At 38.8% G+C, this 26043-nt stretch overlaps 2 protein-coding genes across 14 annotated transcripts in view; one reads left to right on the plus strand and one right to left on the minus strand.

Moving 5' to 3' along the window:
• TGFB3 (transforming growth factor beta 3) overlaps positions 1-18849 on the plus strand; it is a 38856-nt gene extending 20007 nt beyond the window's left edge. For both annotated transcript variants that reach the window (XM_020986247.2, XM_020986248.2), the window contains exons 5-8: positions 6194-6301; positions 11774-11945; positions 13615-13768; positions 15304-18849. In XM_020986247.2, coding sequence (XP_020841906.1) covers positions 6194-6301; positions 11774-11945; positions 13615-13768; positions 15304-15462 — 593 coding nt within the window. In that variant the 3' untranslated portion in view covers positions 15463-18849. The remainder of the gene's footprint in view (positions 1-6193; positions 6302-11773; positions 11946-13614; positions 13769-15303) is intronic.
• Positions 18093-26043, minus strand: part of TTLL5 (tubulin tyrosine ligase like 5) — a 352672-nt gene continuing 344721 nt past the window's right edge. For all 12 annotated transcript variants that reach the window (XM_020986244.2, XM_020986241.2, XM_078151465.1 and 9 more), the window contains one exon: positions 18093-20207. Coding sequence is in view for 2 of the 12 variants with exons in the window: in XM_020986243.2 (XP_020841902.1) it covers positions 20177-20207 (31 nt within the window). In the remaining 10 variants the exon portion in view is untranslated. The remainder of the gene's footprint in view (positions 20208-26043) is intronic.

Here is a 26043-nt window from a genome sequence, read left to right on the forward strand (position 1 = left end):
TTAAGAAAACCCCAAATGGGGTCACAAAGACTAGATGTGACTGAATAACAAAAAGTTAAGCAAAACAAAGTCTTGAATTGGCCATGTTAAAAAAAATGCTATAATTTGCACTCTTGAGTTCATCACTTCTCTGTCTGGAGGTAGACAGTGTGTTTTGTTTATTTAATTTTTTAGACAGTGTGTTTTATCATGAGTTCTTTGGAACTGTATGTCAGGATTCCCAAGTCTTTCAAAGTTGTTTGTCTTTACAACATTGTCTTTGTTGTACAAATTGTTCTGCTTCCATTCACTTCACTCTGCATCAGTTCATACAAGTCTTCTTAGGTTTCTCTGAAACTGCCCCTTCATCACCTCTTATAGCATAATAGTATTATGTCACATTCATATGCCATAACTTGCTCAGTCACTCACCAATTGATGGCACTCCCTCAGTCTCCATTTTTTTTTGTCTACACACACACACACACACACACACACACAACACACACAAAATAAATATTTTTGTACAAATAGATCCCTTTCTACTTTCTTTGATCTCTTTGGGGTTTAGGGCTAGGAGTGGTATCTCTAGATCAAAGGAGAAGCAAGGTTGAACAACCTCTTGGGCATAGTTCCAAACTGCTTTCCAGAATGGCTGAATGAGCTCATAGCTCTGACGACAGAGCATAAATTTACCTGTTTTCCCATAGCCCAAGCACCATTTTCTACATGAAACCTTTTTTGATTCCCCCAACTTCTCGTGCCCTCCCATGCAGATTACTTGCATTGAACTACTTCATATATAGTTGTTGTTTATTCATTTTCTATTTATATTGAATACATTTAAATATATACTTGTCTCCCTTATTGTAATCTAAGCTGATTAGCCTGCCAGGTAGTAGGCACTTCAATCTTGTTGATTATTTTTAAATCACACATATCTGGAAAGGTGAATTGTTAGCTTTCCCAGTATCATGTTAAGTGAAATGCTGCAAAGTTAGAATCATTCTGGCTCTCAGTGAATGTGGGGATATTGGCCCTGTGTGTCTCCACCGTTATTTATCTGTTTTCCTCCTTTTTGTCCTTCATTGTTTTTTGGATGTTTCCCTGTGACTTCCTGCCTACTCTCTTTTCAAGAGCTATGGCCTGGACCAAGGCCTACTTGGTCCTAGAAGACAATTTTCCATATGTGTTTGTCTCTATTTTCACCTGATCCTCACCCCTCACCTCTACCCATTTATCTCAGCTTTGATCACCTAACTCATAGAATCATAGTCTTCAAGCTGGAAGAGACCTTTAGATGTCATCTAGTCCAACTTGGCACCCAATGCAGAAATTTCAAATACAGCATTTATGGCGTGGTTATCCTTCCTGTCCTTGAATACTTCCAGCACTGGAGGAGAGATCCCTGTTACACAAAGCAGCTTGCTAAACTGCTCTTGTCTCCATCTGTCTTAATTGGGTAAAAGAGTTTGCTAATTGTATGATTAGGAAAAGCCTTTTTGATTATGGCCCTAGATCTAGCTACACATCCAACTGAAAAAGGCTTCTCCTAATCATACGGTTAAGACTGGAGCTGGCATAGAATGTCCATGCCTGCTCCATGATCTGTCCAAGGCACTTCCATTCCAAGCCCTTGATACTCTCGTGGAAGTTGGTTCCTCAACCTCTCCACATGGAAAGACTTTCATCCCAGGTGATCTGTGCACAAACCATTTCCCAAGTGTTCTACACTTGGGTCAGACCCCAGTTACATAGGGATGGTGATGAGAGCCACAGGGAGTAGATTGGCACGCCTCTTCCAGAATAATGGCAGTGTTGATTTGATCATGATTCTAGAACTGAAGAGGGATGACGATACACTCCTGGTAAGGGTGTTCAGAAGATTGCCAAGGTACAGGAAGTGAAGTCCAGCATGGCAACCGTCTCCCTGAAACAGTGCCTGAAATACTGTTTTTCCTTTGGCTTCACTTCCAGTTTAATTGTTGACTTTTTCACTGTGCCTGGCACATAATAAGCACTTAATGATTGTACCTTGATTCTTAATCTCTCTTTAATATTCCACCATCTGAAGCAATTTATTTTGTTTATGATTATTCCCTCCACAACTTTACCCTTCCTCTTAAACACCTCTCCTTTTCTTTCCCTATCTTCTCTCTTGAATTTTATGTATTGCTACATTAAACTATGTGTGTCATCTGCTTTGTCTTTTTTCTTCCTTAGTATATTCCTTTCCCCCTCCCTATTCTGTCCTTTCTTAAGACCATCAATACAGAACAAAACTGCCTTCAAGACCTTGGTTCATTTTATTTAATTTCCTCTATGACCCTTGAAGATTATAAAGTGATCACTTGTCTCTTCTCCTCCTGTTCATCTAGCCCCTCCTAACTGCCTAAATTATTTATCTTCCTAGATTTCTCTTGACCCTCATGTTTACATTTCAAGGTTTCTATCAAGCTCTGATCTTTTCATCAAGAATGTTTGAGGGGCAGCTAGGTGGCACAATAAATAGAGCACAGGTCCTGGAGTCAAGAGGGCCTGAGTTCAAATGTGACCTTAGACACTTACTAGCTGTGTGACCCTGGGCAAGTCACTTAACCCCAATTACCTCAAAAAAAAAAAAAGAATGTTTGAAAGTCCTCTATTCTATTAAAGGTTCAGATAATTCAGTTTTGTAGAGTGAATTATTCTTGGTTGTAAGCTTTTATTTTTTGCCTTCTGGAATATTATATTCCAAGACTTTCTCTCCTTTGTAGTAATTTCTACCATGTCTTATATGATCCTCACTGTGGTTTCTTGCCCTTTGAATTTTTTCTTTCTGGCTACTTGTACTACTTTTTTATTCTTTGCCCTGAAACCTCTAGATTTTGGCTATGACACCCTTGGGAATTTTCATTTTGGGATTTCTTTCAGATGATCAGCAGGTTGTTTTTGCTGTCATTTTGCCCTCTAGTTCTAGTAAACATGGGGTGTTTTTACTTATGGCTTCTTGAAATATATTCAGGATTTTCATTGGGTCAAGGTTTTAAGAGAATATGATGATTATTACACTACTTGACATTTTCTAGGACATTGGTTTTGATAGTTACCTTATATTTTCTTCTGTGTGCTCAATCTTTCGATTTTATCCTTTCCCCCAAACTCAGCAAGTTTTTATTATGTACCTATTGTGTGACAGGCACTGGCTAGATACTAAGAATAGATAGGAAAGAGGAACTGGATAGGAGCTGTAAGCTATTTATTCTTCTTCCAGTTTTTTTTCCTACAGAGCTCTTATTTTATTAAAAAAAAACAACAAACTCTTACATCATTTCTTCCAAATACTCTTGTGGCCAAACTATTACTTATTGTAATATTTTCTTCTGCGTTTTCCTTTTGAGGATCTCTTCAATCATAATACTTCTTCATAGGGTTCAGTGTTTTCTTCTGTTATTCATATCTCCAACTTCGGTTCTGATCTGGGACTTTGTGCCAGGATCATGCTCTGTCCCTTCCCATCCACTTAGATGGTTAGTCGTCAGGCTCAGTTTGGACCTGAACTCAATTTCCTGAGTTCCTTCAACTGGCTTTTACCTTCTCTGACATGTCTGGGCATACCAGTAGGCATCAGTGTCCCCTGTTAGAGGTCTATGGTTGGCATCCCTAGAAGAGACACTGCTGTAGTCTTCTATCCCCACTGGGGCTTCCCTGGTCTGAGATGAACTGCAATCTTCTGTTCTTCCTAGAGTTTTCCTGTTGGAGCATTGCCATTGCCAGGTCTTCTATCCTGTTGGGGACTATGAGAATAGCTAATATATGTGTGTGTGTGTGTGTGTGTGTGTGTGTGTGTGTATACATATATATACATATATATACATATATATACATATATATACACATATATACATATATATACACATATATACATATATATATGTATATATATGTATATATGTGTATATATATGTATATATGTGTATATATATGTATATATATGTATATATGTATATATATGTATATATATGTATATATATGTATATATATGTATATATATATACATATATATACATATATATGTATATATATATATATATATATATATATGTATATAGCATTTGAGTTAACAAAGTACCTTAGATGCATTATCTAATTTGAATCTCACAATAACTTTGTTAGATAGATACAAGTATTGTCCATTTTACAGATGAGGAAACACAGGGTCAGAGAGGTTAAGTAACTTGTCCAAGGTCTATGCTTCACCAGTAAGTTGACTCACCTTGACTTTTATGCCCTACATTATGGCTAATAGATGCCTAATAGGACAAGTATATGAAGAATGCTAATTGCCTAGCTTATGATTTACCATTGGATGGAATTTGAATTAGTCTATTAGCCTGCTATGTCTTGGATAGTACTACAGATGGTCAATGGACAGGACCCAAAATTGAGTAGGAGGATAGAAGGCTTTATCCCTTTTGGGAAACTGCATAGTACTCTTAATGATACCCAGTGGCTCCCTGGTGCCAAAAAAACCCAAAGCAAAATCCCTTTTAATAATAGTATTCCCTTGCTATATGAATGTGAATCATAGAAAGCTGTACTTTCTGAAGAATCAAACTCATACATGAACCAAAAGGCAATGTAGATATGCATGGTGGGTATGAACATACTGCCATAGAAACTTTGTAGACTAGAATTAGTATAAAAAGATAGCATAAAGAATATGTAAGATTTAAAGAGGAAGTAAGCCTGTCGTGTATGATTGAGATGCAGGGATAATGTGCTGATGACCAGGAAATATTGAAATATCTATAGCAGGGGTTTTTAGCCTAGGGTCTATGAACTTTAAAAAAAAATTGATAGTTGCATTTATGTGTAATGGGTTTCCTTTGTAATCCTATATATTTTATTCTATGCTTTTAAGAACTTTATTCTGAGAAGGAATCCATAGGCTTCACCAGATTTCTAGCATGGAAAAAAAAAAAAAGATTAAGAGCCCCTCCTCTACAGTAAGGCCTCTGGCAAGTTGAGTAGATTGACTATTGGAGAATTATAGAAGGACTTGGATAAGAATAGCACAGGATAAAATGGTATGCATGGGTTATGATCTATGCCAACAGAGGGAATATCCACATTGATGAGATTGGGAACCCAATGAAAGATTATACTTAATACTCTACCCTACCCCAAGCAGGCAGTTATATACTCTTCCTTTCATCTCAAACTCCTTTATGAGTTTTTCTTAATTAGAAGATAAGAGTTTTCTTGTAATACCACCCTCTTAATCCAAATAGTTCCAATTCTTCCCCTTTGAGCACTTTATAATGTTGTAGCTTGCATTAAAGCCCTATAATGATGCTTCAGTGTGGCCTGATGAAGGCTAGAGTGGAGAAGTACCTGCTTTGGTCGAGCTAAGTTCAATAGGCTTTTTTGCATATGGGTCCAGTTCCAAGCAATCCTGTGAAGTGATCACATTATTTGAATTTGCATGGCATTTCTGCTGGGCTAGAACCAATGCACATATTTCACAAAACCATAACTTCAAATAGTGTGAATTAGAATACATATGACCACTTCTGAGGATTTATTGTTTGTACTAATCGGGACCTAGCAGCTGCTATTGTAGCTGACCGTTCATGAACACATGTTTGTTTCCAATAGCCAGAAATGTATTTAAAAAATGAATGTCTGAAACAACTGGGGAGAAAGCTTTTGTAATAGAATAGAAGCTTCATTAGAAGACTAGATCATGTTGACCTTTTCATAATAAGAAATGAAATTGCCCTCTAATAGATTTCTTCTTTGATGGTGCTTGTGTGTCCTAGAAAAAAGGAAGGGAGGATTCATTCTGAATTGCTTTGTGATTCCTAGAAGGACAATTTTTATCACTAGAATTATTGATAATATATAACCTTGAGAGCAGGAACTGGGTCTCATTTATTCTTGGATCTTTCTCCCACCCCCTGACACCTCCATCTAGCACAATATGTTATATATAGCAGGTGTCCATTTTAATGCCTGTTGAATGAATGAATTACTGGAATTTCTTTTCCCTCCGAGGGTAGAATGCCCACAATAATTAGCTATGGGTGCTTTTTGCGCTTCTCATTATATTTTACAGAATCCTACTGTTACTCTCTAATCTCGAAAGGAATCTGGGACTACATCTGCGCTGGCTGTATACTTCCCCCGGAAGCAAAACCTGTTTCTCACAGACCATGTCTTTCCTCCGCAGAGTCCAACCTGGGGCTAGAAATCAGCATTCATTGTCCATGTCATACCTTCCAACCTAATGGAGACATTCTGGAGAACATTCATGAGGTGATGGAGATCAAATTCAAAGGTAATAGTATATACAAAGCGGCCTGGGGAAACAAATTAGATGGGGAAGAATCTGGGCAAGATTCCAAGAACAGGAACCAAGGGCCCAGACACAGAACTGCCTGAGTATGTATACTATCTCCCAAATATATGGGACTGAACATTAGTCTAAGAATAACAACCCTTATTTAAAGGTTGTCAAATTACTTTTTTTCTTTTTCTTTTTAGGCAATTAGGGTTAAGTGACTTGCCCAGGGTCACATAGCTAATAAGGGTCAAGTGTTTTGTCTGAGGGCGCATTTGAACTCAGGTCCTCTTGACTTCAGGGCCGGTGCTGTGTCCACCGCGCCACCTAGCCATCCCTCAGATCACTTGATTCTCAACCTTGTGAGGTAGATGCTGTTATCTGTGTTTTGGTTTGGGTTTTGGTTTTTTCGGTTCATGGGTGTTGTTTTTTAACCAACAAGAAAACTAAGGCTCTAAAGGGTTGAGTGACTTGCCCTGGGTCACTGAGCTAGTAAATGTCTGAGGCAGGTTTCAATCCCAGGTTTTTCTGACTCCAAGGCTTCCATTATATCTGTTATTCTCAACCAACCATTTCTACCTTTTGCTTCTCTCAAGTTCATCTCTTCTACATGACAAACATTCTATAATACGAACTATTTATTATGCTCAGCAAGTGATTACTTTTCATCAGAAAGAAGACATTCTAGTAGTCAGGCATATGAATTGATCCATTCATTCAACAAAACTACAGGGGCGGCTAGGTGGCACAATGGATAGAGCACTGGCCCTGAAGTCAGGAGAACCTGAGTTCAAATCCGGCCTCAGACCAAACACTTAACACGTACTAGCTGTGTGACCCTGGGCAAGTCACTTAACCCCAATTGCCAAAAAAATAAACAAATAAATAATAAAAACCCAAAAATATATAAAGTTCCCATATGGTTCATGCCTGATAGTTTCGTGTATATATTGGGGCAGTTAGGTGGCATTCCTATCAGTGGATAGAATGCCCAGCCTAGAATTCGGAAGACTCATCTTTCTAAGTTTAAATCTGGTTTCAGACACTTAGTAGCTGTGTGCCCCTGGGTAAGCCACTTAACCCTGTTTGCCTCATTTTCCTCATCTGTAAAATGAGCTGGAGAAGGAAATGGCAAACCATTCCAGTATCTTTGCCATGAAAACCACAAATGGGGTCACGAAGAGTAGACACAACTGAAAACAACTAGATAAAACATATGTGTACAATGTTCCTAGGTTCTGTATTTTTTTATGCTGTACTTATATTTAAATGTGAAATATATAAAAATATATAAAAGCCATTTCTAAATATGTTTCTAGGAAACTTTGCTCAGATGTGCTACTAGTTTTCAGCTCAAGTTGCTATTTTTTCATTCATTTTCTCAGCTTTGGTGATTGAGGCATGCCTGAGGTCAGGCAAGTTGTCCAAAGCTGTGTTGACACAGTGGTTTGGCTAGGAGATGATACAGGAATCTCTTGGCTTCCTGCCCTGGGCAGTACTCTTAACCCCTATGGGTCCTGTTTCAGAGCTCCTTCTTCTAGAATGCCAAGGATCTGACAACTTAATCAGATAATCTCAGACTCACAGAGCTCTTGCAGGGAGATGTTGAAGGCTCGTATAATTCATAGCTTCTTTCCTATGGGCAAAGCCAGGAGTCTAGGTCCTCAAATGTGGCCCTTTGAAGTTTGGATTCAGTCAAAGGGCCGCACTTGAAGACCTTAGAGGGCCACATGTGGCCTCGAGACCACAGGGTCCCCACCCCTGGGCAAAGCTGTGCTTTGATCACTTCAAACTGGTGGATATTGACCATATTCTGAAAACATTTCTGAAAGGTGATTTTATTAACTGTTCTATTTATTCTAGGCAGGTAGGTGGTACAGCGGATAGAGCACTGGCCTGAAGTCTAGAAGATCTGAGTTCAAATCTGGCCTCAGACACTTACTAGCTGTGTGACCCTGGGCAAGTCACTTAACCTCTATCTGCCTCAGATTCCTTAATTGTAAAATGGGAATAACAAAAGCACCTACTTCCCAAGGTTGCTATGAAGATCAAATGAGATTATATTTGTATAGCACCTGGCTCATTGTAAACACTTAATAAATGCTTATTTCTTTCTCCCCTCTTCTGTTTTTCTATCACTACCATCTCACAATCCTTACAGTCTAATCACCCTTCCTAAGGTCTGATTCCAACTTGTAGCCCCATAAATGAGTTTTCTCTTTTCTTTCAGTATAGAAGAACATCTGATAGCTATTCTCTATTAAAAAATGTCTTCATCAGTTTGACAGCATTATTAAGTCATGTTTCAGCCTTCTCTTTTTCCAATGAAGAAGTCCCAATTCTTTTCTGTTTTCTTCACAATTATTATTTTTCAATCTTGCTTATCCTATCAGTTATCTTACTCTGGACCCCTTCCATCAAATGAAAGGATACCTGTATTCACATTTTATAAACTATAAAGCACAATGTAAGTATAAATTGTCATTATCAATGTCCAAGTTCTCTTTTCTAACATAATATTTTATTTTCCCCCAATTACATGCTAAAACAATTTTTAACATTTGTGTTTTTTTTTAAGTTTTGAGTTACAAATTCCATTCCTCCCACACCCCCTTCCCTCCTCTCTTCCTGAGTGAGCAATCCAATATAGGTTATACATGTGCAATCATGCAAAACATTTCCACATTATTCATTGTGTATAAGAAGACTTGAACAACAACAAAAAGAGAGTGAAAATGGTATGTTTCAGTCTGTATTCAGACAATATCAGTTCTTTCTCTGAAGGTGGATAGCATGTTTCATTATGAGTCCTTTGGGATTGTCTTGGATCATTGTATTGCTGAGAATAATTAAGTCACTTACAGTAGATCATCATACAATATTGCTATTACTGTGTACAACGTTCTCCTGCTTCTGCTCATTTCACTTGCATCAGTTCATGTAAGTCTTTCCAAGTTTTCTGAAACATCCTGCTCATCATTTCTTATAGCACAATAATATTCCATCACAATCATATACCACAGTTTGTTCAGCCATTCCCCCAATTGATGGACATCCCCTTGATTTTCAATTCTTAGCCACCACAAAAAGAGCTGCTATAAATATTTTTGTACAAATAGGTCCCTTCTACTCTTTTTGGATCTTTCTGGGGTACAGATCTAGCAGTGGTATTGTTGGACCAAAGGGTGTGCACAGTTTGATTGCCAAACTTTGGGCATAGTTCCAAATTATTCTCCGGAGTGGTTGGATCAGTTCACAACTCTACCAATAATGCATTAATGCCCCAGTTTTCCCACATCCCCTCCAATATTTATGATTTCCCCTTTTTGTTATATTAGCCTATCTGAAAGGTGTGAGGTAGTACCTGACAGTTATTTTAATTTGCATTTCTCTAATCAATAGTGATTTAGAGCATTTTTCATATGACTATAGATAGCTTTGATTTCTTTGTCTAAAAACTGCCTGTTCATGTCCTTTGATCATTTATCATTTGAGGAATGACTTGTATTCTTATAAATTTGACTCAGTTCTCTATATATTTGAGAAATGAAGCCTTTATCAGAGATACTTGTAAAAATTTCCCCTCAGTTTTCTGCTTTCCTTCTGATTTTGGTTGCATTGGTTTTGTTCGTGCAAAAACATCTAAATTTTACATAATTGAAATTATCTATTTTACATTTTGAAATGCTGTCTATACCTTGTTTGATCTTAAATTCTTTGCTTATCCATAGATCGAATGGGTAAACTAGTCAATGCTTTCCCATTTTACTTATGGTAGTACCCTTTGTGTGTAAATCCTGTACCCTTTTTGACCCAGGTTCTCTTTAGTTGTGACATCTTAGAAAACACAGAGCACTCTAGTGATATATGGAACAATGCCAGGTATAGTTGGGAACAGAAGATAGCAGGGTGATACAGTAGCTGTCTTCAATATTTGAAGGGCTCTTATGTGATGAAGAAATTTGACTTACTCTTGTTGGTGCTAGGGAATATAACTACTGCAATGAGTGAAAGTAGAAGAGAGACAGATTTGGGTGCCATAAGTAGAGACTAGACCTGTGATTTCATTAGTATAGGGAACTCTGGAGTGAGGAAAGCTTGCTTAAACAACTTCCTCTGCAAGTCATAGATGCCTGGAGCATTGCATTAAGTGATTTGTCCAGAGTCATGCCACCAAATATGTGTCAGTGGAGCAACTTGAACCCAGGACAACCTGACTTTGAGGGCAGCTCTTTATCTAGTGTTGTTGCCTCTCATGTAAGAACTTTCTCATAATTAGAGCTGTCTAAATATAGAACGGGCTGCTTCTTTATGGAAGGTGTTCACATAGAAGCTAGGACAAAAGCTTGTTGGAGGATGTTGCAAGGTTGGACTATGTGTGCTCTGAGATCTCTTCCAGCTCCTTAATTATGAGGGATATCATCTCAGGATTATCATCCAAGAATGTTGCCTCCCAGGTGATAGACTCAATGAACAATAGATGCATGAGTATTCACAAGTAGCACTGAGCTTAGAAGCCAACATCTTAGCAATCTCTATCTGTTCCATGGGCATTCACATACATAAATCTTGAGGAGTATACATCCTTATGTTAGCATAGGCTTTTATGTCTTTACCAACTATGTTTAATACTGTTTATATATAAGAAGCATTTCCTTTTAAAATGTTTATTGCTAATCTTTTTTTTATATTACCTACGTTTCCCAAGATGTCCCTTCCTTTCCTCTTTCAGAAAACTCTTTCCTTTGTAACAAAGAAGAAAAAAACAAGAACCATTCCAGGAAACTAACTATTAACCAAACCCAACATTATATTCAGTGTTCTATACCGATAGTCATTCCACAAAAAAGGGAAGGAGGTTAATTCATTAGAATGTAAGCTCCTTGAGGCCATTCTTAGTCATTATAGTTACCTAACTTTGTTTTGATTTGCTGTTGTTTCTTTTTACATGGTTGTAGTTATTTTGTACATTGTTTTCCTGGTTCTGCTTACACACCTTTAATTAGTTCATGTAAGTTATGCCATGCTTCTCTGTATTCTTCATATTCATCCTTACTTATTAGGCAGAAGGTAATTCCATTACATTCATATACCATGATTTGTTTTGCCATTCCACAACTGATGAGCATCCACTTTGTTTTGAGGTCTTTACTTCTACATAAAGTGCTACTCTAAATATTTTGATTGCAGATGGTATCTTTCTTATTCTCTTAAAAATTCTTGGGCATATGCATAGCAGTAGAATCTCTACTCTTGTGCCACTATTTTGCTACTTGAATGAAATGGATGAGGGGTTTAAACCCACCCTTCCAAAATAAATCATTACCACCTTTTCAGTGCATAGTTTGAGCCAGAATGAAAGAAAAAGGAGTCTAATTGCTAAAACAAGTCACCAAATGTCTCTACCTTTTGCTTCTTTCAAGTTCATCTCTCTTAAATGATGAACATTATATAATTCTTTCCATTTAGGTGTTGACAGTGAGGAAGATTATGGGCGTGGAGATCTTGGGCGACTGAAGAAACAGAAAGATCACCACAATCCACATTTGATTTTGATGATGATTCCTCCACATCGCCTTGACAGTCCAGGCCAGGGAGGCCAAAGAAAGAAACGGGCTCTTGATACCAACTACTGCTTCAGGTAATCTTCAATCCACCTGGGAAGTTATCCTTGTCAAAAACATCAAGTTGTTTGAAGGCAGATACCTTTGAAGGGGTCAGTAAGGAAAAAGAAGAGTAATATCTGAGAATAGTGGACAGAGAGTCAGAGTCAGAAAGGCCCAGTTTCAACCCTGGCCATGTACCATAGGCAACTCTCTATGACTGAGTTACAGAAGAATTGCTGATCTGTTTTAGAAAAGGGAGTTACCACAGAGTTCTCTAAACCAGTTAAATCACAGGTCCAGCCAGAAAACCAGAGAGACAGAGAGACAGAGGGAAGAAAAGAGGGAAGGTAGTTATGCTTAGCATGGATTCGTTTTCTTTCCAGAATTTTCATGTCACGGTAAGTATTTGGAGAAAAAATGTGGTAACAATTTGTTTCTAAATAAGTTCTTAGATCCCTATGAAGGGTTATAGGGAGAGGAGAGTCCCAGAAAAAAAAAATAAGACAGATATAGGGCTGCCTTATTTATAAGAGGTTATGAGCCAAAAAAGAGCTATCACCTGTCGCTAAGGAAGTATGAGCACTATTAAATGTTGCTTTTTCTTAAAGTACGAAATTTTATAGTTCTTTCTTAGTCAGTGTGGCTCAGGGACATACCATTGACCAGATCACACGTTCTGGTGTTTGAGGTCCTTTAGGTACGAGGGGACTCCCAGTGTGGAAACTCCCTTTACCAATGCAGATAGGCAACTTGTCTGGAACATATGGCCTTTGACAGCTATCTGGGGCACTGGATTTTAAGTGACTTTCCTATAGTTACCCAGCTAGTATGTCTTCCTGACCCTAAGCTCAACACTGCCATGTTCTCTCTAAGGAACTCATTAGAAGAAATATTGGGCAATAGCATTTGACTAGGTGGACTGTTGATTCAGCCTAAACATCCATTTACCATATAACATAAACTAGGCAGGGCTGTGTCAGTTTCTGGAAGCGTCATTTGAAGATTGTCAATAGGGCCATCCTCAGAAAGGCCGTCTGTTCATAATGTCTAGAACCTGATCTGGCAAGAAATTCTTCTGTTTGTATAACCTTTCGATAGGCTGTATAGACTGGGCAGGGCCACTTTTACAGACTCATCTTCTTTTTAAGACATTCTGTATCTACCCACTGAGCAGATAGGTGGTGCAGTGGATAGAGTGACGGGCCTGGAGTCAGGTAGACTCATCTTCTTGAGTTCAAATCCTGCCTCGGTTACTTACTAGCTGTGTAACCCATGGCAAGTCACTTACCTTTGTTTGCCTCAGTTTCTTCATCTGGAGAAGGAAATGGCAAACCACTCCAGTATCTTTGACAAGAAAACCCCAAATGGGGTCAGATACAGTGGAAAAATGACTGAACTGAACATATCCACTAACTGGATATTTGGGGCTCTAGTTGACTACTTAAGGAGGGATCTTATCAGTTGCTCATTTAACACATTTGAGTCTTTTCTTTTGAAAAATATCTGAAAATACATGTCAAATTCAATACCACAGACTTTCTACCTCTCTGAAAAGGACCATAACAGGAACATGTTTGAGTCTTAACCAGCAGAAATTTTCTTAATGGCTGTTAACTTGGTGTTTTCAAGCTCATTTCTCTTTAGTGAAATTCCTTTTATTTGGAGCCTCTTTCTGGATTTTTAGATGTAAATGTTTTGTTTCAGGAATTTGGAGGAGAACTGTTGTGTGCGTCCTCTCTACATTGACTTCCGACAAGATCTGGGCTGGAAGTGGGTCCATGAACCTAAGGGCTACTATGCCAACTTCTGCTCAGGTCCTTGCCCATACCTCCGAAGTGCAGACACGACTCATAGCACGGTACAGGAAATGTTTCTTATTCTTCAGGTTCTGAAGGTTTAACCACATTTCAAGTACATTTCTTTGGGTCTGATGATCTGTGCCTGGGTCCCTGGCACTGACCTTCTGGTTAGCCTCTTCCTAATCACATTTGACCCCTCAAATTCCCTCCATGGTTCCAATCAGGAATGGCAGACTGTTTTATTTCTGCTTTGTCTATAATTTTCAGGGTGTGGGATTAAAGAACCTTCACATTTTTACCCTAGATGATAGGATCACAGGATCATAGCTGTAGAACTGGAAGCAACCTCAGAGGCCATAGAGTTCAGTTGTTTCATTCGCGAGGACCAGAGATGCCATGTAACTTGCTCAAGGTCACACAGGTAGCAAGTTTTAATGGTGCATCAGAGACTCCTGAATAGAGTAGGCAAAGCACTTTGAGGTGAGAAGTCCTCTCAGATCAGCAAAAAAATTGAGATTCTATTGCCTTGCAAGTGACTATCTTCAAAGATCAGTGATTAGAACAGTTCTAAGGGAAGGTAATTTGAAACCTAGAGATGAAATTGTGGCCAGAGACTGAGGAGAGAGAGCTGCCTTGAAGTTTGCCTGTGAATTTTTTTCCATGTGAGGGGGAGGAGGAAAAATGTGCCGAAATTAATGGAGAGGGGCTCTCCATTGCACATTGTTAACGCCAGGCCCCAGGACCCACAAATGGTCACTGGTTGTTAATCTTCTTTGTGTCATAGATCCCTTTGGCAGTTCTGGTGAAGCCTATGGACCCCTTCTCAGAGTAACATACGATAAGTATGAAGGGATTCAGTGATAGTAAAATAAAGATGTGATTTTTTTCCCTCAGTTCAGGACCCCTTGAAATGGGTGGACCCCAGGTTAAGAACCCGTGATTTAATGGGATGTCTTAGAGCCAAGAAACTTAAGACTTCATCTAGTTCAACTCCCTCATTCTACAGAAGAGGAAACTGAGGTCTGTGCAAGAGCCTACAAAACCACTGAAGAACTGTTCTCTTAAAAATGAAATTTATGGGGCAGCTAGGTGGCACAGTAGATAGAGCACCGGCCCTGGATTCAGGAGACCTGAGTTCAAATCTGGCCTCAGACACATAACAATTACTAGCTGTGTGACCCTGGCAAGTCACTTAACCCCATTGGCTAACCAAAAAAAAAAAAAGAAATTTACCTTATTTAGACAATGTAAAGTGTGGAGAGGATAGTCACTCAGATAGTTCTGGTGAACTCAATTGATAGCTCTTAAACAGACCTAATGCAGATGGCTTTTTCTGTTGTGGACGAACATTGGTCGCTCATTCATGCAGATATATATTTAAAAGGAAAATGAGTAAAACCCCTTTAAGCAGCACATATGGCTGCTTTATCGCTTGTTCTGAGAGAGAGAGAGAGAGAGAGAGAGAGAGAGAGAGAGAGAGAGAGAGAGAGAGAGAGAGAGTGTTCATGGTACAAAAATCATCTGGGCTTAGCCTAGTGTTGTATGCTTGATCAGGACTTGGCTTCCTCACACATGTGAAAACATCTCTTCACAGGTGCTGGGGCTGTATAATACACTAAACCCTGAAGCATCCGCTTCACCTTGTTGTGTGCCCCAAGACCTGGAGCCTCTGACCATCCTGTACTATGTTGGGAGGACCCCCAAAGTGGAGCAGCTATCTAACATGGTGGTAAAATCCTGTAAGTGCAGCTGAAATGCTGCCAGCCCTTCCTGCGACCAAGAGAGAATGAGAGAGAGAGAGAGAAAAAAAATGAAACCCAACACAACTGTTACTGTGGAACTGCTCCTAGGGAAACACAAGAACAGACTTCACCTAGAGACCGGGAGACCACAACCGTCAGCCCTGGACCAATTGCTGAGACAGAGGCTCCCTTTTGGAACATTTTCTTTCTTGCTAGCTCTGACAATGACTGTGGTGAAAAAAAAAGTGTGGGTTTGGCTAGAGGAAAACCAGTGTCTCCAAAGTACTTGGATTTTTCTGTGATGCTCTTTGTGGATGGTAGGGAGAGAGAGGAATCTGGCAAGTCAAGGGATTTGCTATGTTACAATTGAGGGATAATGTGGGGAAAGGGAGAGAAAGTGTAGAAAATGTCTGAGAGGGAATGACATTTTTGATCTGAATTTAGGTTGCTGCTGCCTGTCTGTCCTTGGGAGTCTCGATTTCATTTTCTTGAAGCCACACAAGGCAAGCCTTTTCTTTCATATAGATCACCAAGAAGGGAAAATTCCCCAAACTGTACTCTTACTGCCTGGGATCAGGGACAGAGTTGCTACTTTTGCCAACTGTCCCTCCTACATCCATCACTTTGCATCCTTGGGGCAATAGAGGGATATAACCCATCTAAGAGAATCCCTGAGTAAACAGTTGAGCCCTGTGAGTATGTTGAGCTCAGGAGCAGAGGGCTAGCTGACGGCATCATAACTAAGAACTAATTCTCTCTGTTTGCCTTCTGGGCAGTTCCTCTCACTCTCTTCCTCAATCCACTCCCCCTTAGAGTTTTTGCTAGACACCTTCCAGGTTAGGATGGTCATATGGGCTTCAGATCCATGCAGCCATGGGGTGCCATGGGCTCCCCACCCTAGCTCCCAAAGACCTTGTGTTCATTGGCTGATCCTGGAAGTAGGTACTGTGGCACATGTAGTATTTGGGGGAAATCTCATGTGTCTCTTATGCATTGATTGACCTGGCCCTTGACTCACCTGGGCTGAGGTTTTTAAACACAAACACACACACACACACACACACACACACACACACACAAATATTACTCTCAAAACCTTTGTATAAATAAATATTTTGGGGGGAACTTGAATCACTTCATCTTCTAGGAAATAGCTCATGGAACATTAAAAACTTTGTTCCTAGGTATAATCTTTATGTAATAGAGACCCTCTTATCCCTATTCCGCCTCTACCACTCAAAGTAAACTGGAACCTGGAACAGAGGATCTTAAACTCTAATAACATTGCTTTAGCATGAATGCACTGGGGTCATACTGCCTCTGAAATAGGCATTCTGTATTGTAATGCCTGCTCCCATGATGGTGCTCCAAAGTATTATACACTCTTACTACTAATGAGGAATTCTCTCAGATATAGAGAATGTCAGTTGGTCAGAAATCTGTCCCCTAATAGGAAAGACAGATATAAACATATTCACCTATATATGAACACTTGCATATAAGAATATGCTTCCATGTATTCAATCACTATTCCAACATTTCTGCAAAGTCACCAGAAGATCAATTCAAATGTTTATGACAGATGGCCTAAGAACGCAGTGATCGTGGTGTCCTGAGTACAGACTGGAAATGACTAACCAGGAATACCTTGGAAAAAAAAAAGGTGCCTATGGACAGTGTTTCTAGAACTAGAGACAAAGGAATGCTCATTGCTTTAAATCCAGAGAAGCCTAGAATTCTATTTTGGCATTGACTCTTAAACACCTACCAGGCTGTCATCACAGCAGGAGTGAGGCAGCCTTTGTCTCATCCTGGAAACGACGTTCCTTGCAGCACTGAGATCACCTTACCCAGTGGTAAAGCAAAAACATAAACATCAAATGCTAACATTTATAAATTCTCTTTTAATAGAAGACATAAAGAGTTTAGGGTTTGGATGTTTGTTTATTTTTTTTTTATTTTTTTTGTTTTGTTTGGGGTTTTATTGTTATTATTATTATTATTATTATTATTATTTTGGTTTTTGATAACCCCTTCTGGGGGGTTCTTGTATGCTGAGCTGCCATGGAAATCTTTAGTTGCTATCCTTCTATTTCTGCTTTGGCCATGGCCAGACTGCACAAGGTTTCCTCAACTTGATGCCACACCAAGGAACATCAGGCGGCTGCATTTCATTCAGTACCTTAAATTCCCAACATCTCAACCTGCCTTCCTAACAACAGGTGGTCATTTATCTCCTTTTACGAAGGAGATGAAGAGGTGACAGGGTGGTGGCTGGTCCGAGATGAGGCCAGACTAGCTGTATGGGCCTGAGAACTGAAAGTTGTTCTCCCAGAGAACCAGTTTGGAACTCTACCCACTACCTCTCATTCTGGCTGGTCTTGAGGCTACATTCAGAGATCAGGAAGAGGTAAGAAAAAGTGAGGGTCTTCTTGCCACTCACTTGTCCCTCCTCACTCCCTCCCACCCTCCAAACATCCCCTCCCCTAGGAAGGCTTCCCTTTATTTAATCCAGCCAGCCCTGCCCCAAGGAACCCTGAAATAGCCGACTGTGGGTCACCTCCTGTAGGCGTGGGAGAGACTTCATATGAAATGTAGCTAGTTGTAATTCTTGTGATATCCCAAAGAAAACATATGACAGTGTGATTCCAAAGATATTTTTAATGGAAGAAGTCTTCTCTTGCCTTAATCACCACATGCAAATACGAGCAGGGATCTGGTTGCCAGGATCGCAACTACGTACACCATTTACAGGGACTATAAAAACGTGAATAACTAACTCTCCATTTTCATACATACATATTATTTATGGGGGTTAGGGTGTAAAAAAGAGCACCAGACACATTACCATAGCCACGGGAGTGAGCGGGGAGGAGGACTGCATGGACTATTTAGCTTCTTGTTATGAGCTGCCTGGTACCAACAAAACTACTTGAAAGGACTTGGATAAGTGAAAGGACGAGATGTGAAGGCTCATATCAGCACCTGCAAAGTCAGGAAGAACACTAAATATGCCACTCGGACTTGATTATTTTCTTAAGAAGTTCTGAACAGTCCCATTAATCTGCAACCCTTTGTCGTGGGCCTTGGATCTCCATTCACAAATATCATTATAGTAGATTCCAGATAACCCCTTTATTCCCAAACCTTCATAACTAAGGGAATGACAGAACTCTATTTTGTCCCCCAACCTAATTCATGGTTGAATGGAAAGAATCACAATAGACGTCCCTCAAGCTAGTATCCTGGGCACCAGTAACCTCTGGAACACATGCCTGCTCCCTTCACTATAACAAATAGATCTTGTCACTTTAAGTGATTTTTTTTTAACAGAGGCAAAAAAAAAAAATGCATCAAACCCTTTGTTTTCATTCATTAAAAAGAATTTTTGAAAGCTGCTCACAGTTAATCAAGTCTCTTTTCTTTGTCTTTGTTGGAGGTGATTTTCATTTTTTGAGTTTCCAACTCTGGTCTGTCACACCTCATTTCATAGCCCTGCAATCTGGAACATCCTACATTTGGCTAGATGGCGCACTGGCTGTCACCATGGTCAGGAAACACCGCCAAGCTCCCCCTACAACATGGCAGAGCTAGGGAGAGTGACTTGTTGTTGGAAGTCACAGATGATACAGAAACCCCCAAAGTGGCTTGAGCCTAAAACTCCACACTGCAGTTTAGGGCCTCGTTCAGGAAAGCGCTGACAAAGAAGCAGGGGAAAGTGAGGAAGCAAGAAAGCAGAGAGTTAACATGTGAAACGTATTAGGTCCACTCGGTGAATGTATTGCACTGTTTATGTAAACAATTTAGCGTGAGGGAGAAATGAATGTGCAGTTCAAGAATGGTGTCTAACTCAGTCATCTGTCATGGCCTGATGGGGAGACCTTTGCGCAGTTATGAACCCCCTTCCACACCACCTCCTGCCCCTGACCCAGCTCATAAGCTACCATTGAGGTGTATGACCATGACTACATTCTGTCTCAACAAAACCTAAAATCAAAATATACCAAGGTAACACACATTTCTAAAATTAAAACTTTTAAATGCCTAGCAATTAAATAAAAAGTTGGTCACATTTCAGTTTCATTTGCGAACGAATAATGATTGGAGGGAAATTAGTTAAGTGGAAAAAATAAAACAAAAATAGAATTACTTTATCAATATTGAAAATCAGTAATTCTAAAATGGTGCTTTACCTTGGTTCATGTGGTCAACACACTAGCCTTTCTCCAACCACTGGTTGACATGTTATGTGCGCCCTTTCTCCCTTAATACCCTTTGTAAAGGGATTATAAACTTTGTTAGTGATGATGTTTGTTTCTAGGGTTATATAAAATAGAAGCTTGATAATGAACCTAAAAAAAGCAGAAGCAAAATACAAATAGCCAATGAGCCTCTGTTTTATATCATCTCTGCCTGGAGAAGGAAGATCTAGGCAGGTGGGGGGAAGGGAGGGAGAAGATAAAAGGGAAGGGGAAAAGGTACACTTGTGGCTCTGTCAGAGACAATCAGTTGAACTGCACACTGTCAAGTTCCACCAGAACGCAGCTCATCTTTTCTTCAATTGCCCCAGGCTAGGCTCTTTTAGACTGGTAGGGAGAAATCTGCTGCCACCTTGGTGTGGGGTTGATGATGAGGATTGGAACAAAGATAGACCCTTTGTAGCTATGATGGCTGTTCCATCCTTATCTTTCTACCCCGTGGTGTTGAACGGTTTCTTGCTCCATGTCAGTGGTTCATCACGGGTTGTAAGCAGGAGCTGCAAAGACAAAGACTCAAAGTTTAAGCAACCGCACTCATAGGGAAGTAGATTTGTTTTCTGCAACACCTCATTGATCCAGCATAATCAGGGAATGGGATATATATAAGTGAATTTTCTGGATAACCTGGCATGCTCCTTTGGGCACTAAAACTTTATAAAAAATTTTTTTTAAAAATCACTTTTGATAACCAGCTTTCTAAAGTATGCTAAACTGTTCACTGCCTTCTTAGAGGATACCAATCACACTTTAATGTTTTCTGGATAACTCAGTCATCAGTATAAGCATTTATTATATAAAATACTACTATATATCAAACTGTATACTATACAGTTTTGCATTTGCTTTTTTTTTTTTAAAGTTCTTCTGTTTCTTCCCTCAATGTCAGTCTGTGATGGCTTTCATTTCTCCTACCGGCAATGTACTTGTCTGTAAGGCTTACTCCCTGCTCCTCCTCCTGCCATTAATAATTTATTGTGGGCTAGAAAAAACAGACAACCAAATTTATAAACTTCATTCTTTCTAACGAGGGTCCCAGGATCCAGTTACTCAGCCGTGCAACCTCAGACTCATCCTTTACTCCTCCTTCTCCTTCACGATATCCACACTGAAGCAAGTGCCAAGTCTTGTCCATTCTGACACCTCCCAAAATACACCTCATCCCCTTGTTTCTACTCATTCAGCCACCACCTTGGTTCAAATCTTCATCATTTCTCACCTGCACTATTATAACGTGTTCCTGCTTCCAATATCTCCCTTCAACAATCCATCTGTCACAAAGTTGTCAAATGAATATTCCCGAGAATGGTTTGACCATGTCACTCCTCTGATGAAAAACTTAAGGGGCTTCCTATTGTCTCCAAGATAAAATAAAATTCCCCTTGCCTGGCAATTAAAGTCCTCTACAAACTGGCTCCCAACCCACTTTTCTAGGCTTACTTCATCTTACTCCTCTTAATCAATTCCATGTTCCAGACAAACTCTACCTTCCAGACTTCTATCTATTCCTGTTGTTGTTCAATTATTTCAGTTGTGTCCGATTCTTCATGACCCCATTTGGGGTTTTCTTGGCAAAGAGCCTCTGTTTTATATCATCTCTGCCTGGTAGCAGAAGAGGGAGAAAGAAGACCTAGGCATATGGTGGGGGGCGGGTAGGGAGAAGAAAAAAGGGAAGGGGAAAAGGTACATTTGTGGCTTTGTCAGAGAGAATCACTTCTTGTCTGGACTATTGTAATGTCTATCTAATTGTCTCCAGTCTCTTATTTCTTCAAAGCTGCCAAAATAATCTTAAAGCACAGGTTTTATCATATTACTCCCTTACTTGAGAATCTTCAGTGGCTCCCTATTGCCACTAGGAGAAAATACAAATTCCTTGAGTTAGCCTTTAAAGTCTCAACAATAGGGCTTCATGGGGCACCTAGAGAGCACAGTAGATAGAGCACTGGAGTCCTTGAAGTCAGGAGGACCTGAGTTTAAATCCAGCCTCAGACACTTGCCCCTGTGCAACTCTGGGCAAGTCATTTAACTCTGAGTCCCCCCAAAAGATATAACTCACATTAAAAAAAAACCCACAATATGGCTCCATCCTAACTTTTTCACTTTTTTTTTCACACTCCTATCTTTCACATATTCTATGTTTCAATAACTTGGATTACTTGCTTTTTCCAAAACTTGGCATTCCATTTCTTAATCTATGCCCTTGGATAGGCAGTCACTCATACCTGAAATGTATTTTCCTCACTTCTACTTTTTTAGATCTTTAAGTTTCTTTCAAGACATCTCAGGTATCTTCTCCTAAAAAAAACAAAACTCCAAAACTTTTCCTGATTCTTACCATTAATGTTCTCCTCAAATCTTCTATTTACTTACTTGTTTACATGTATTTCTGAACAGAATTTGCATTCATAAGGACAGAGACTATTTGTCATTTTTTGTATTCCCTGAGCCTACCATGATGACTTCTACCGTAACAAACGCATAAGACGTGTTTGTTGGATTGAACTGAATTGTAAGAACAACAAAATTGTAAGGGCAGAGGAGGCATGATTTGTATTTTTTGTATATCCTCCACAGTTGCCTAGAACAGTGGCGTTCACATGATGGGTATTTTACAAAGAACTGTTGATTGACAGACATGTGAAATTATAAATAATAATGTTTCCTCAAGAATAGTAAAATATTTTCAATTTAGGAATTTAAAATGGTTTCCCAATGCCAACTAGGCCCTCTAAGGCAAATAGGAATCAAGTGTTACAACTTCCTAGCAAGTCTAGAACACTTAATTTCTAGCCAAGTATTCCAACCACTAGTCATCTGTCCCAAGAAAAGAATCACCTTGCTCCATGTCCATGTGCAGCTTGGCCTGTGACTATTAGCTCAGAAAAGACCCAGACCTGGTAACAATCTTTTCAGTTAGTTTGTTTTGTGTTTCAAGAAGTATTGAAAGATAAACACTTTAACAATGCACTCAGTTTGTCTTTGATGTCAGAAGATGATCATGGAATAACATTTTACAATGGAAATCAATTAATTCAAAGAGAAAGATTATTTTTAAAATTCATTATAAGCAAGGGGAAGGTAAATGATATCTGTATTTAAGGCCCTTCCAAATGCCCAGGGCTTGTGATATGCTGGTCTGAAAAGAGACAGAGTGAATGAATCAACTTTATTTATATCATGAGTGAGTGACAATGGCAAAAAGGGACAGCTGGGGAGCAGAGTCCAACCTGCTGCCCTGTCACCTTTCTGGGAATGGCTCCAAAGAATTGGATTGAACAGCACAGGCACGAGAGCATCAGATCCATTTCATGAAACCCAGCCTGGGTGACACTCAGGCGCCAAGCACAGCTGCAAGGGGTATTGTTCAGGGCGAGAGAAGTCGCTGAGTAACTCCAAAATGTGCCCATGGGGGGAGGAGAAAGGAGCTAAATAATCATCGCAGCACCACAAAACTCCAACCTAAACCCCTACAATTTTTCTTTTTTTTGGAAAAATTTTTACTATTATGAACTTGAGAAACCTTACAAAATAAAGAACCTAATGAACATTCCACTCTAAATAATTACACCACTCCAAATTATTTTCCAATCTTTGGAAATGCACCTATATATGTTTTTACTTAGGTTTACATGTACCATTTTAGATTCTGCTTTTCCCTTGTTTCATATTTCATATATATATCTTCTCATATATCAAGAAGAGAGAGTGGAGGACTATAATGACATGGGTAGGAAAAGGAAGAAGAAATTGCAAAAGAGACAAAACAGGGAGCAATCGGAGCATTAAGAGAAGAACTAGGGTCATGGAAACCAAGAGAGATTCAAGGGGATAAGAGAGGTGTCTGATATCAAATGCTATACAGAAGGGGCATACTGTTCCTAAAAGGCTGAATGTAAAGAAGGTTGGGTTTTTTTTATAAGTTCAATAACACCTTATATTTGTCTAGCACTTTAAAGATATATTTGTTATCAGCAATCTTTAAAATAAATTTCTGGTTACATGGAGCTATGGACCTAATGGGGTTGGAAGGGGTCTCAGAAATCATCTAGCACAACCTCCACCACAATCAATCATCCTGTTTAAAACTTTCCTAATAAAGAGTGATCCAGTCACCACTGGAAGGCCTTCATAATAAACTCTTACACTTTTTAAGGTAGCCCATTCCATTAAAAATACTTTTTATTGATAAATTATGTTTTAACATCATGTCAATCTGACATATTCTTAATAGAATTATCCACAATGTACAACCTCACCCCACAATAGTGAAAAGAAAAAAATAAAGCTATAATAGTGATGGATAGTACATGCAACTTTATATTTTCATAGTTTTCTGCTAATTAGAAGGATGGCATGTGCTTTATAAGCTAGTACCAATGTTTTGTTATCTATATTTCGTTCCTATTTAAATTTATCTTCATTGACACAACTGTAGTAACTGTGTTCTCCTGGTTCTGCTTTGTTCATCCTGAATCACTGAACAAAAGTCTTTCCATTTATCTTTGATTCTTCATTTTATACATTTCTTATGACAGGCAGTAATACTTAGCACAATACTTTGTGCACACTAAGCATTAATAAATCCCTGTCAATTTGACAACTCCATCCGTGCATCACAATTTGCACTGCCATAACTCAAGTTAATAAACACAGTTCCTACCTCTCCCCACTTCCATTTAAAAATAAAAAATTACACATGTGCTTAGACAAATATCTCTGTGCAGATAGGAATCCATTTTAGTTGTCAATAACTTCCTTATGGCATAAACTCAAAAGTAGAGTCATTGGGTCAAAGAGTACGTGTTTAGAATTTTTGCATTTGCCTTCTTGCAGTTGTTTATGAATTCTTTGGGTCCTGGAACATGATCAGTTTTTGGTTAAGATCCATGGGAATTTGAATGATATGTATATACTTTAAGTTTTCCATTCTGAAATTTCCATGGGACTATCAAATCTAGTTCCACTAACATTTTTTCTTATAATTTCCTTCTTATTTATCTGTTTTATGGTCTTTGTCAAGACCTGAAAGAAAAACATTACAATCACTTATAACTGGTGTCTTAGAAAGATTTTTTAAAAATCAGTAATCTTTTCCTTCATTACTATGCTATTTGGTGCATATATAATGTTGATAATGCTCAATTATTCACAGTACCTTTAATCATGCCAGAGTTTCCCTCCTTATATTTGTTGTTACCTCATCCGAAATCATCATGGCAACTCCTGCTTTTTCTGGATTCAGCTGAAGTATAATAGATTTTATTCCTGACCTTCACCCTGAATCTATATAAATTCCTAAGCTGAAGATTCCTAAGCAGAAAATTGTTGGATTTTGCTTTCTAATTGATTATTTCTTTTTAATGCTGACTCTAACTCATCAACATTCAAGGTTATAACTGTTATGTTTTCTACTCCATGAGATCCTGTTATATTCCTTTTTATCAATACAACAGCACATATTTTAAAAAATCACCTATGTCTTATTTCCTGTATTAATGTACCCCCCCAAAGACAAATCCTGGTACTTTACTTTTACTGAAATAATTTTTAATCATTTTTCAAAAAAACAAAACAAAAATATAATTACGAATGACCCTCTTGTTCCTACCCTCTACCTTTTTGTTTAAGTTTCACTTGTGGCAACTGTTTTCAAGAAATATTATCATACTTCTCCCACTTGATTTCTTTTGATGCTCTAGATAATCTAGTTTTGCTTGTTCCCCTTTCAAAGGATTCTTTCCTAAAATCCCTAGTTTTTGTTTTTTAAATTACCCTCACGTTTTGTGGGACTTAAAAGCCACAATAGACACGATCACCTTCTTAAAGAATATCAACACTGTCCTGCTCAGTTCTGTATTCCTCATCAAGAATTAACTTTTCATACATTATTGAAGAGGCTCATTTTTGCCTAAAAGAATACACTCAGTTTTGTGGGAGAAGCAATTTTGTTGTGTAGGGAAATTCTCTTATTTTTCAGACTATCACGTCACAGTGGATTTTTTTTCCCTTTCCCATTTATATTTCTGGTCGAGTAGTCTTGAGTAGTCTTAAATTGGTCCATATTCATGTACAAATTCCTTTGCGGGGGCTGCATGCAAGATTCTCTCTTTGACAGTGGAGCTTTTAAAGTGGTAACTGCATTTCTGGATAAGTTACAGTTTTTCTCTTATGGTTCCTATGGATTCCATCACTTTGCACTGTACTCTGTTTCTAGTATTCCTGGGAAATTTTCTTGCATGATTTCCTTCAATTTGATGTTCATGCTTAGTTATTTGTAGTTTTCTGGGAACCTGATAATTCAAAGCTTGTGTCACCAAGCTCTGTCATCTATCTAGC

The sequence above is a fragment of the Phascolarctos cinereus genome, unplaced genomic scaffold (genome assembly GCF_003287225.1).
Source record: "Phascolarctos cinereus isolate Bilbo 61053 unplaced genomic scaffold, phaCin_HiC Scaffold_3;HRSCAF=262, whole genome shotgun sequence".
Taxonomy (NCBI): Eukaryota; Metazoa; Chordata; class Mammalia; order Diprotodontia; family Phascolarctidae; genus Phascolarctos; species Phascolarctos cinereus.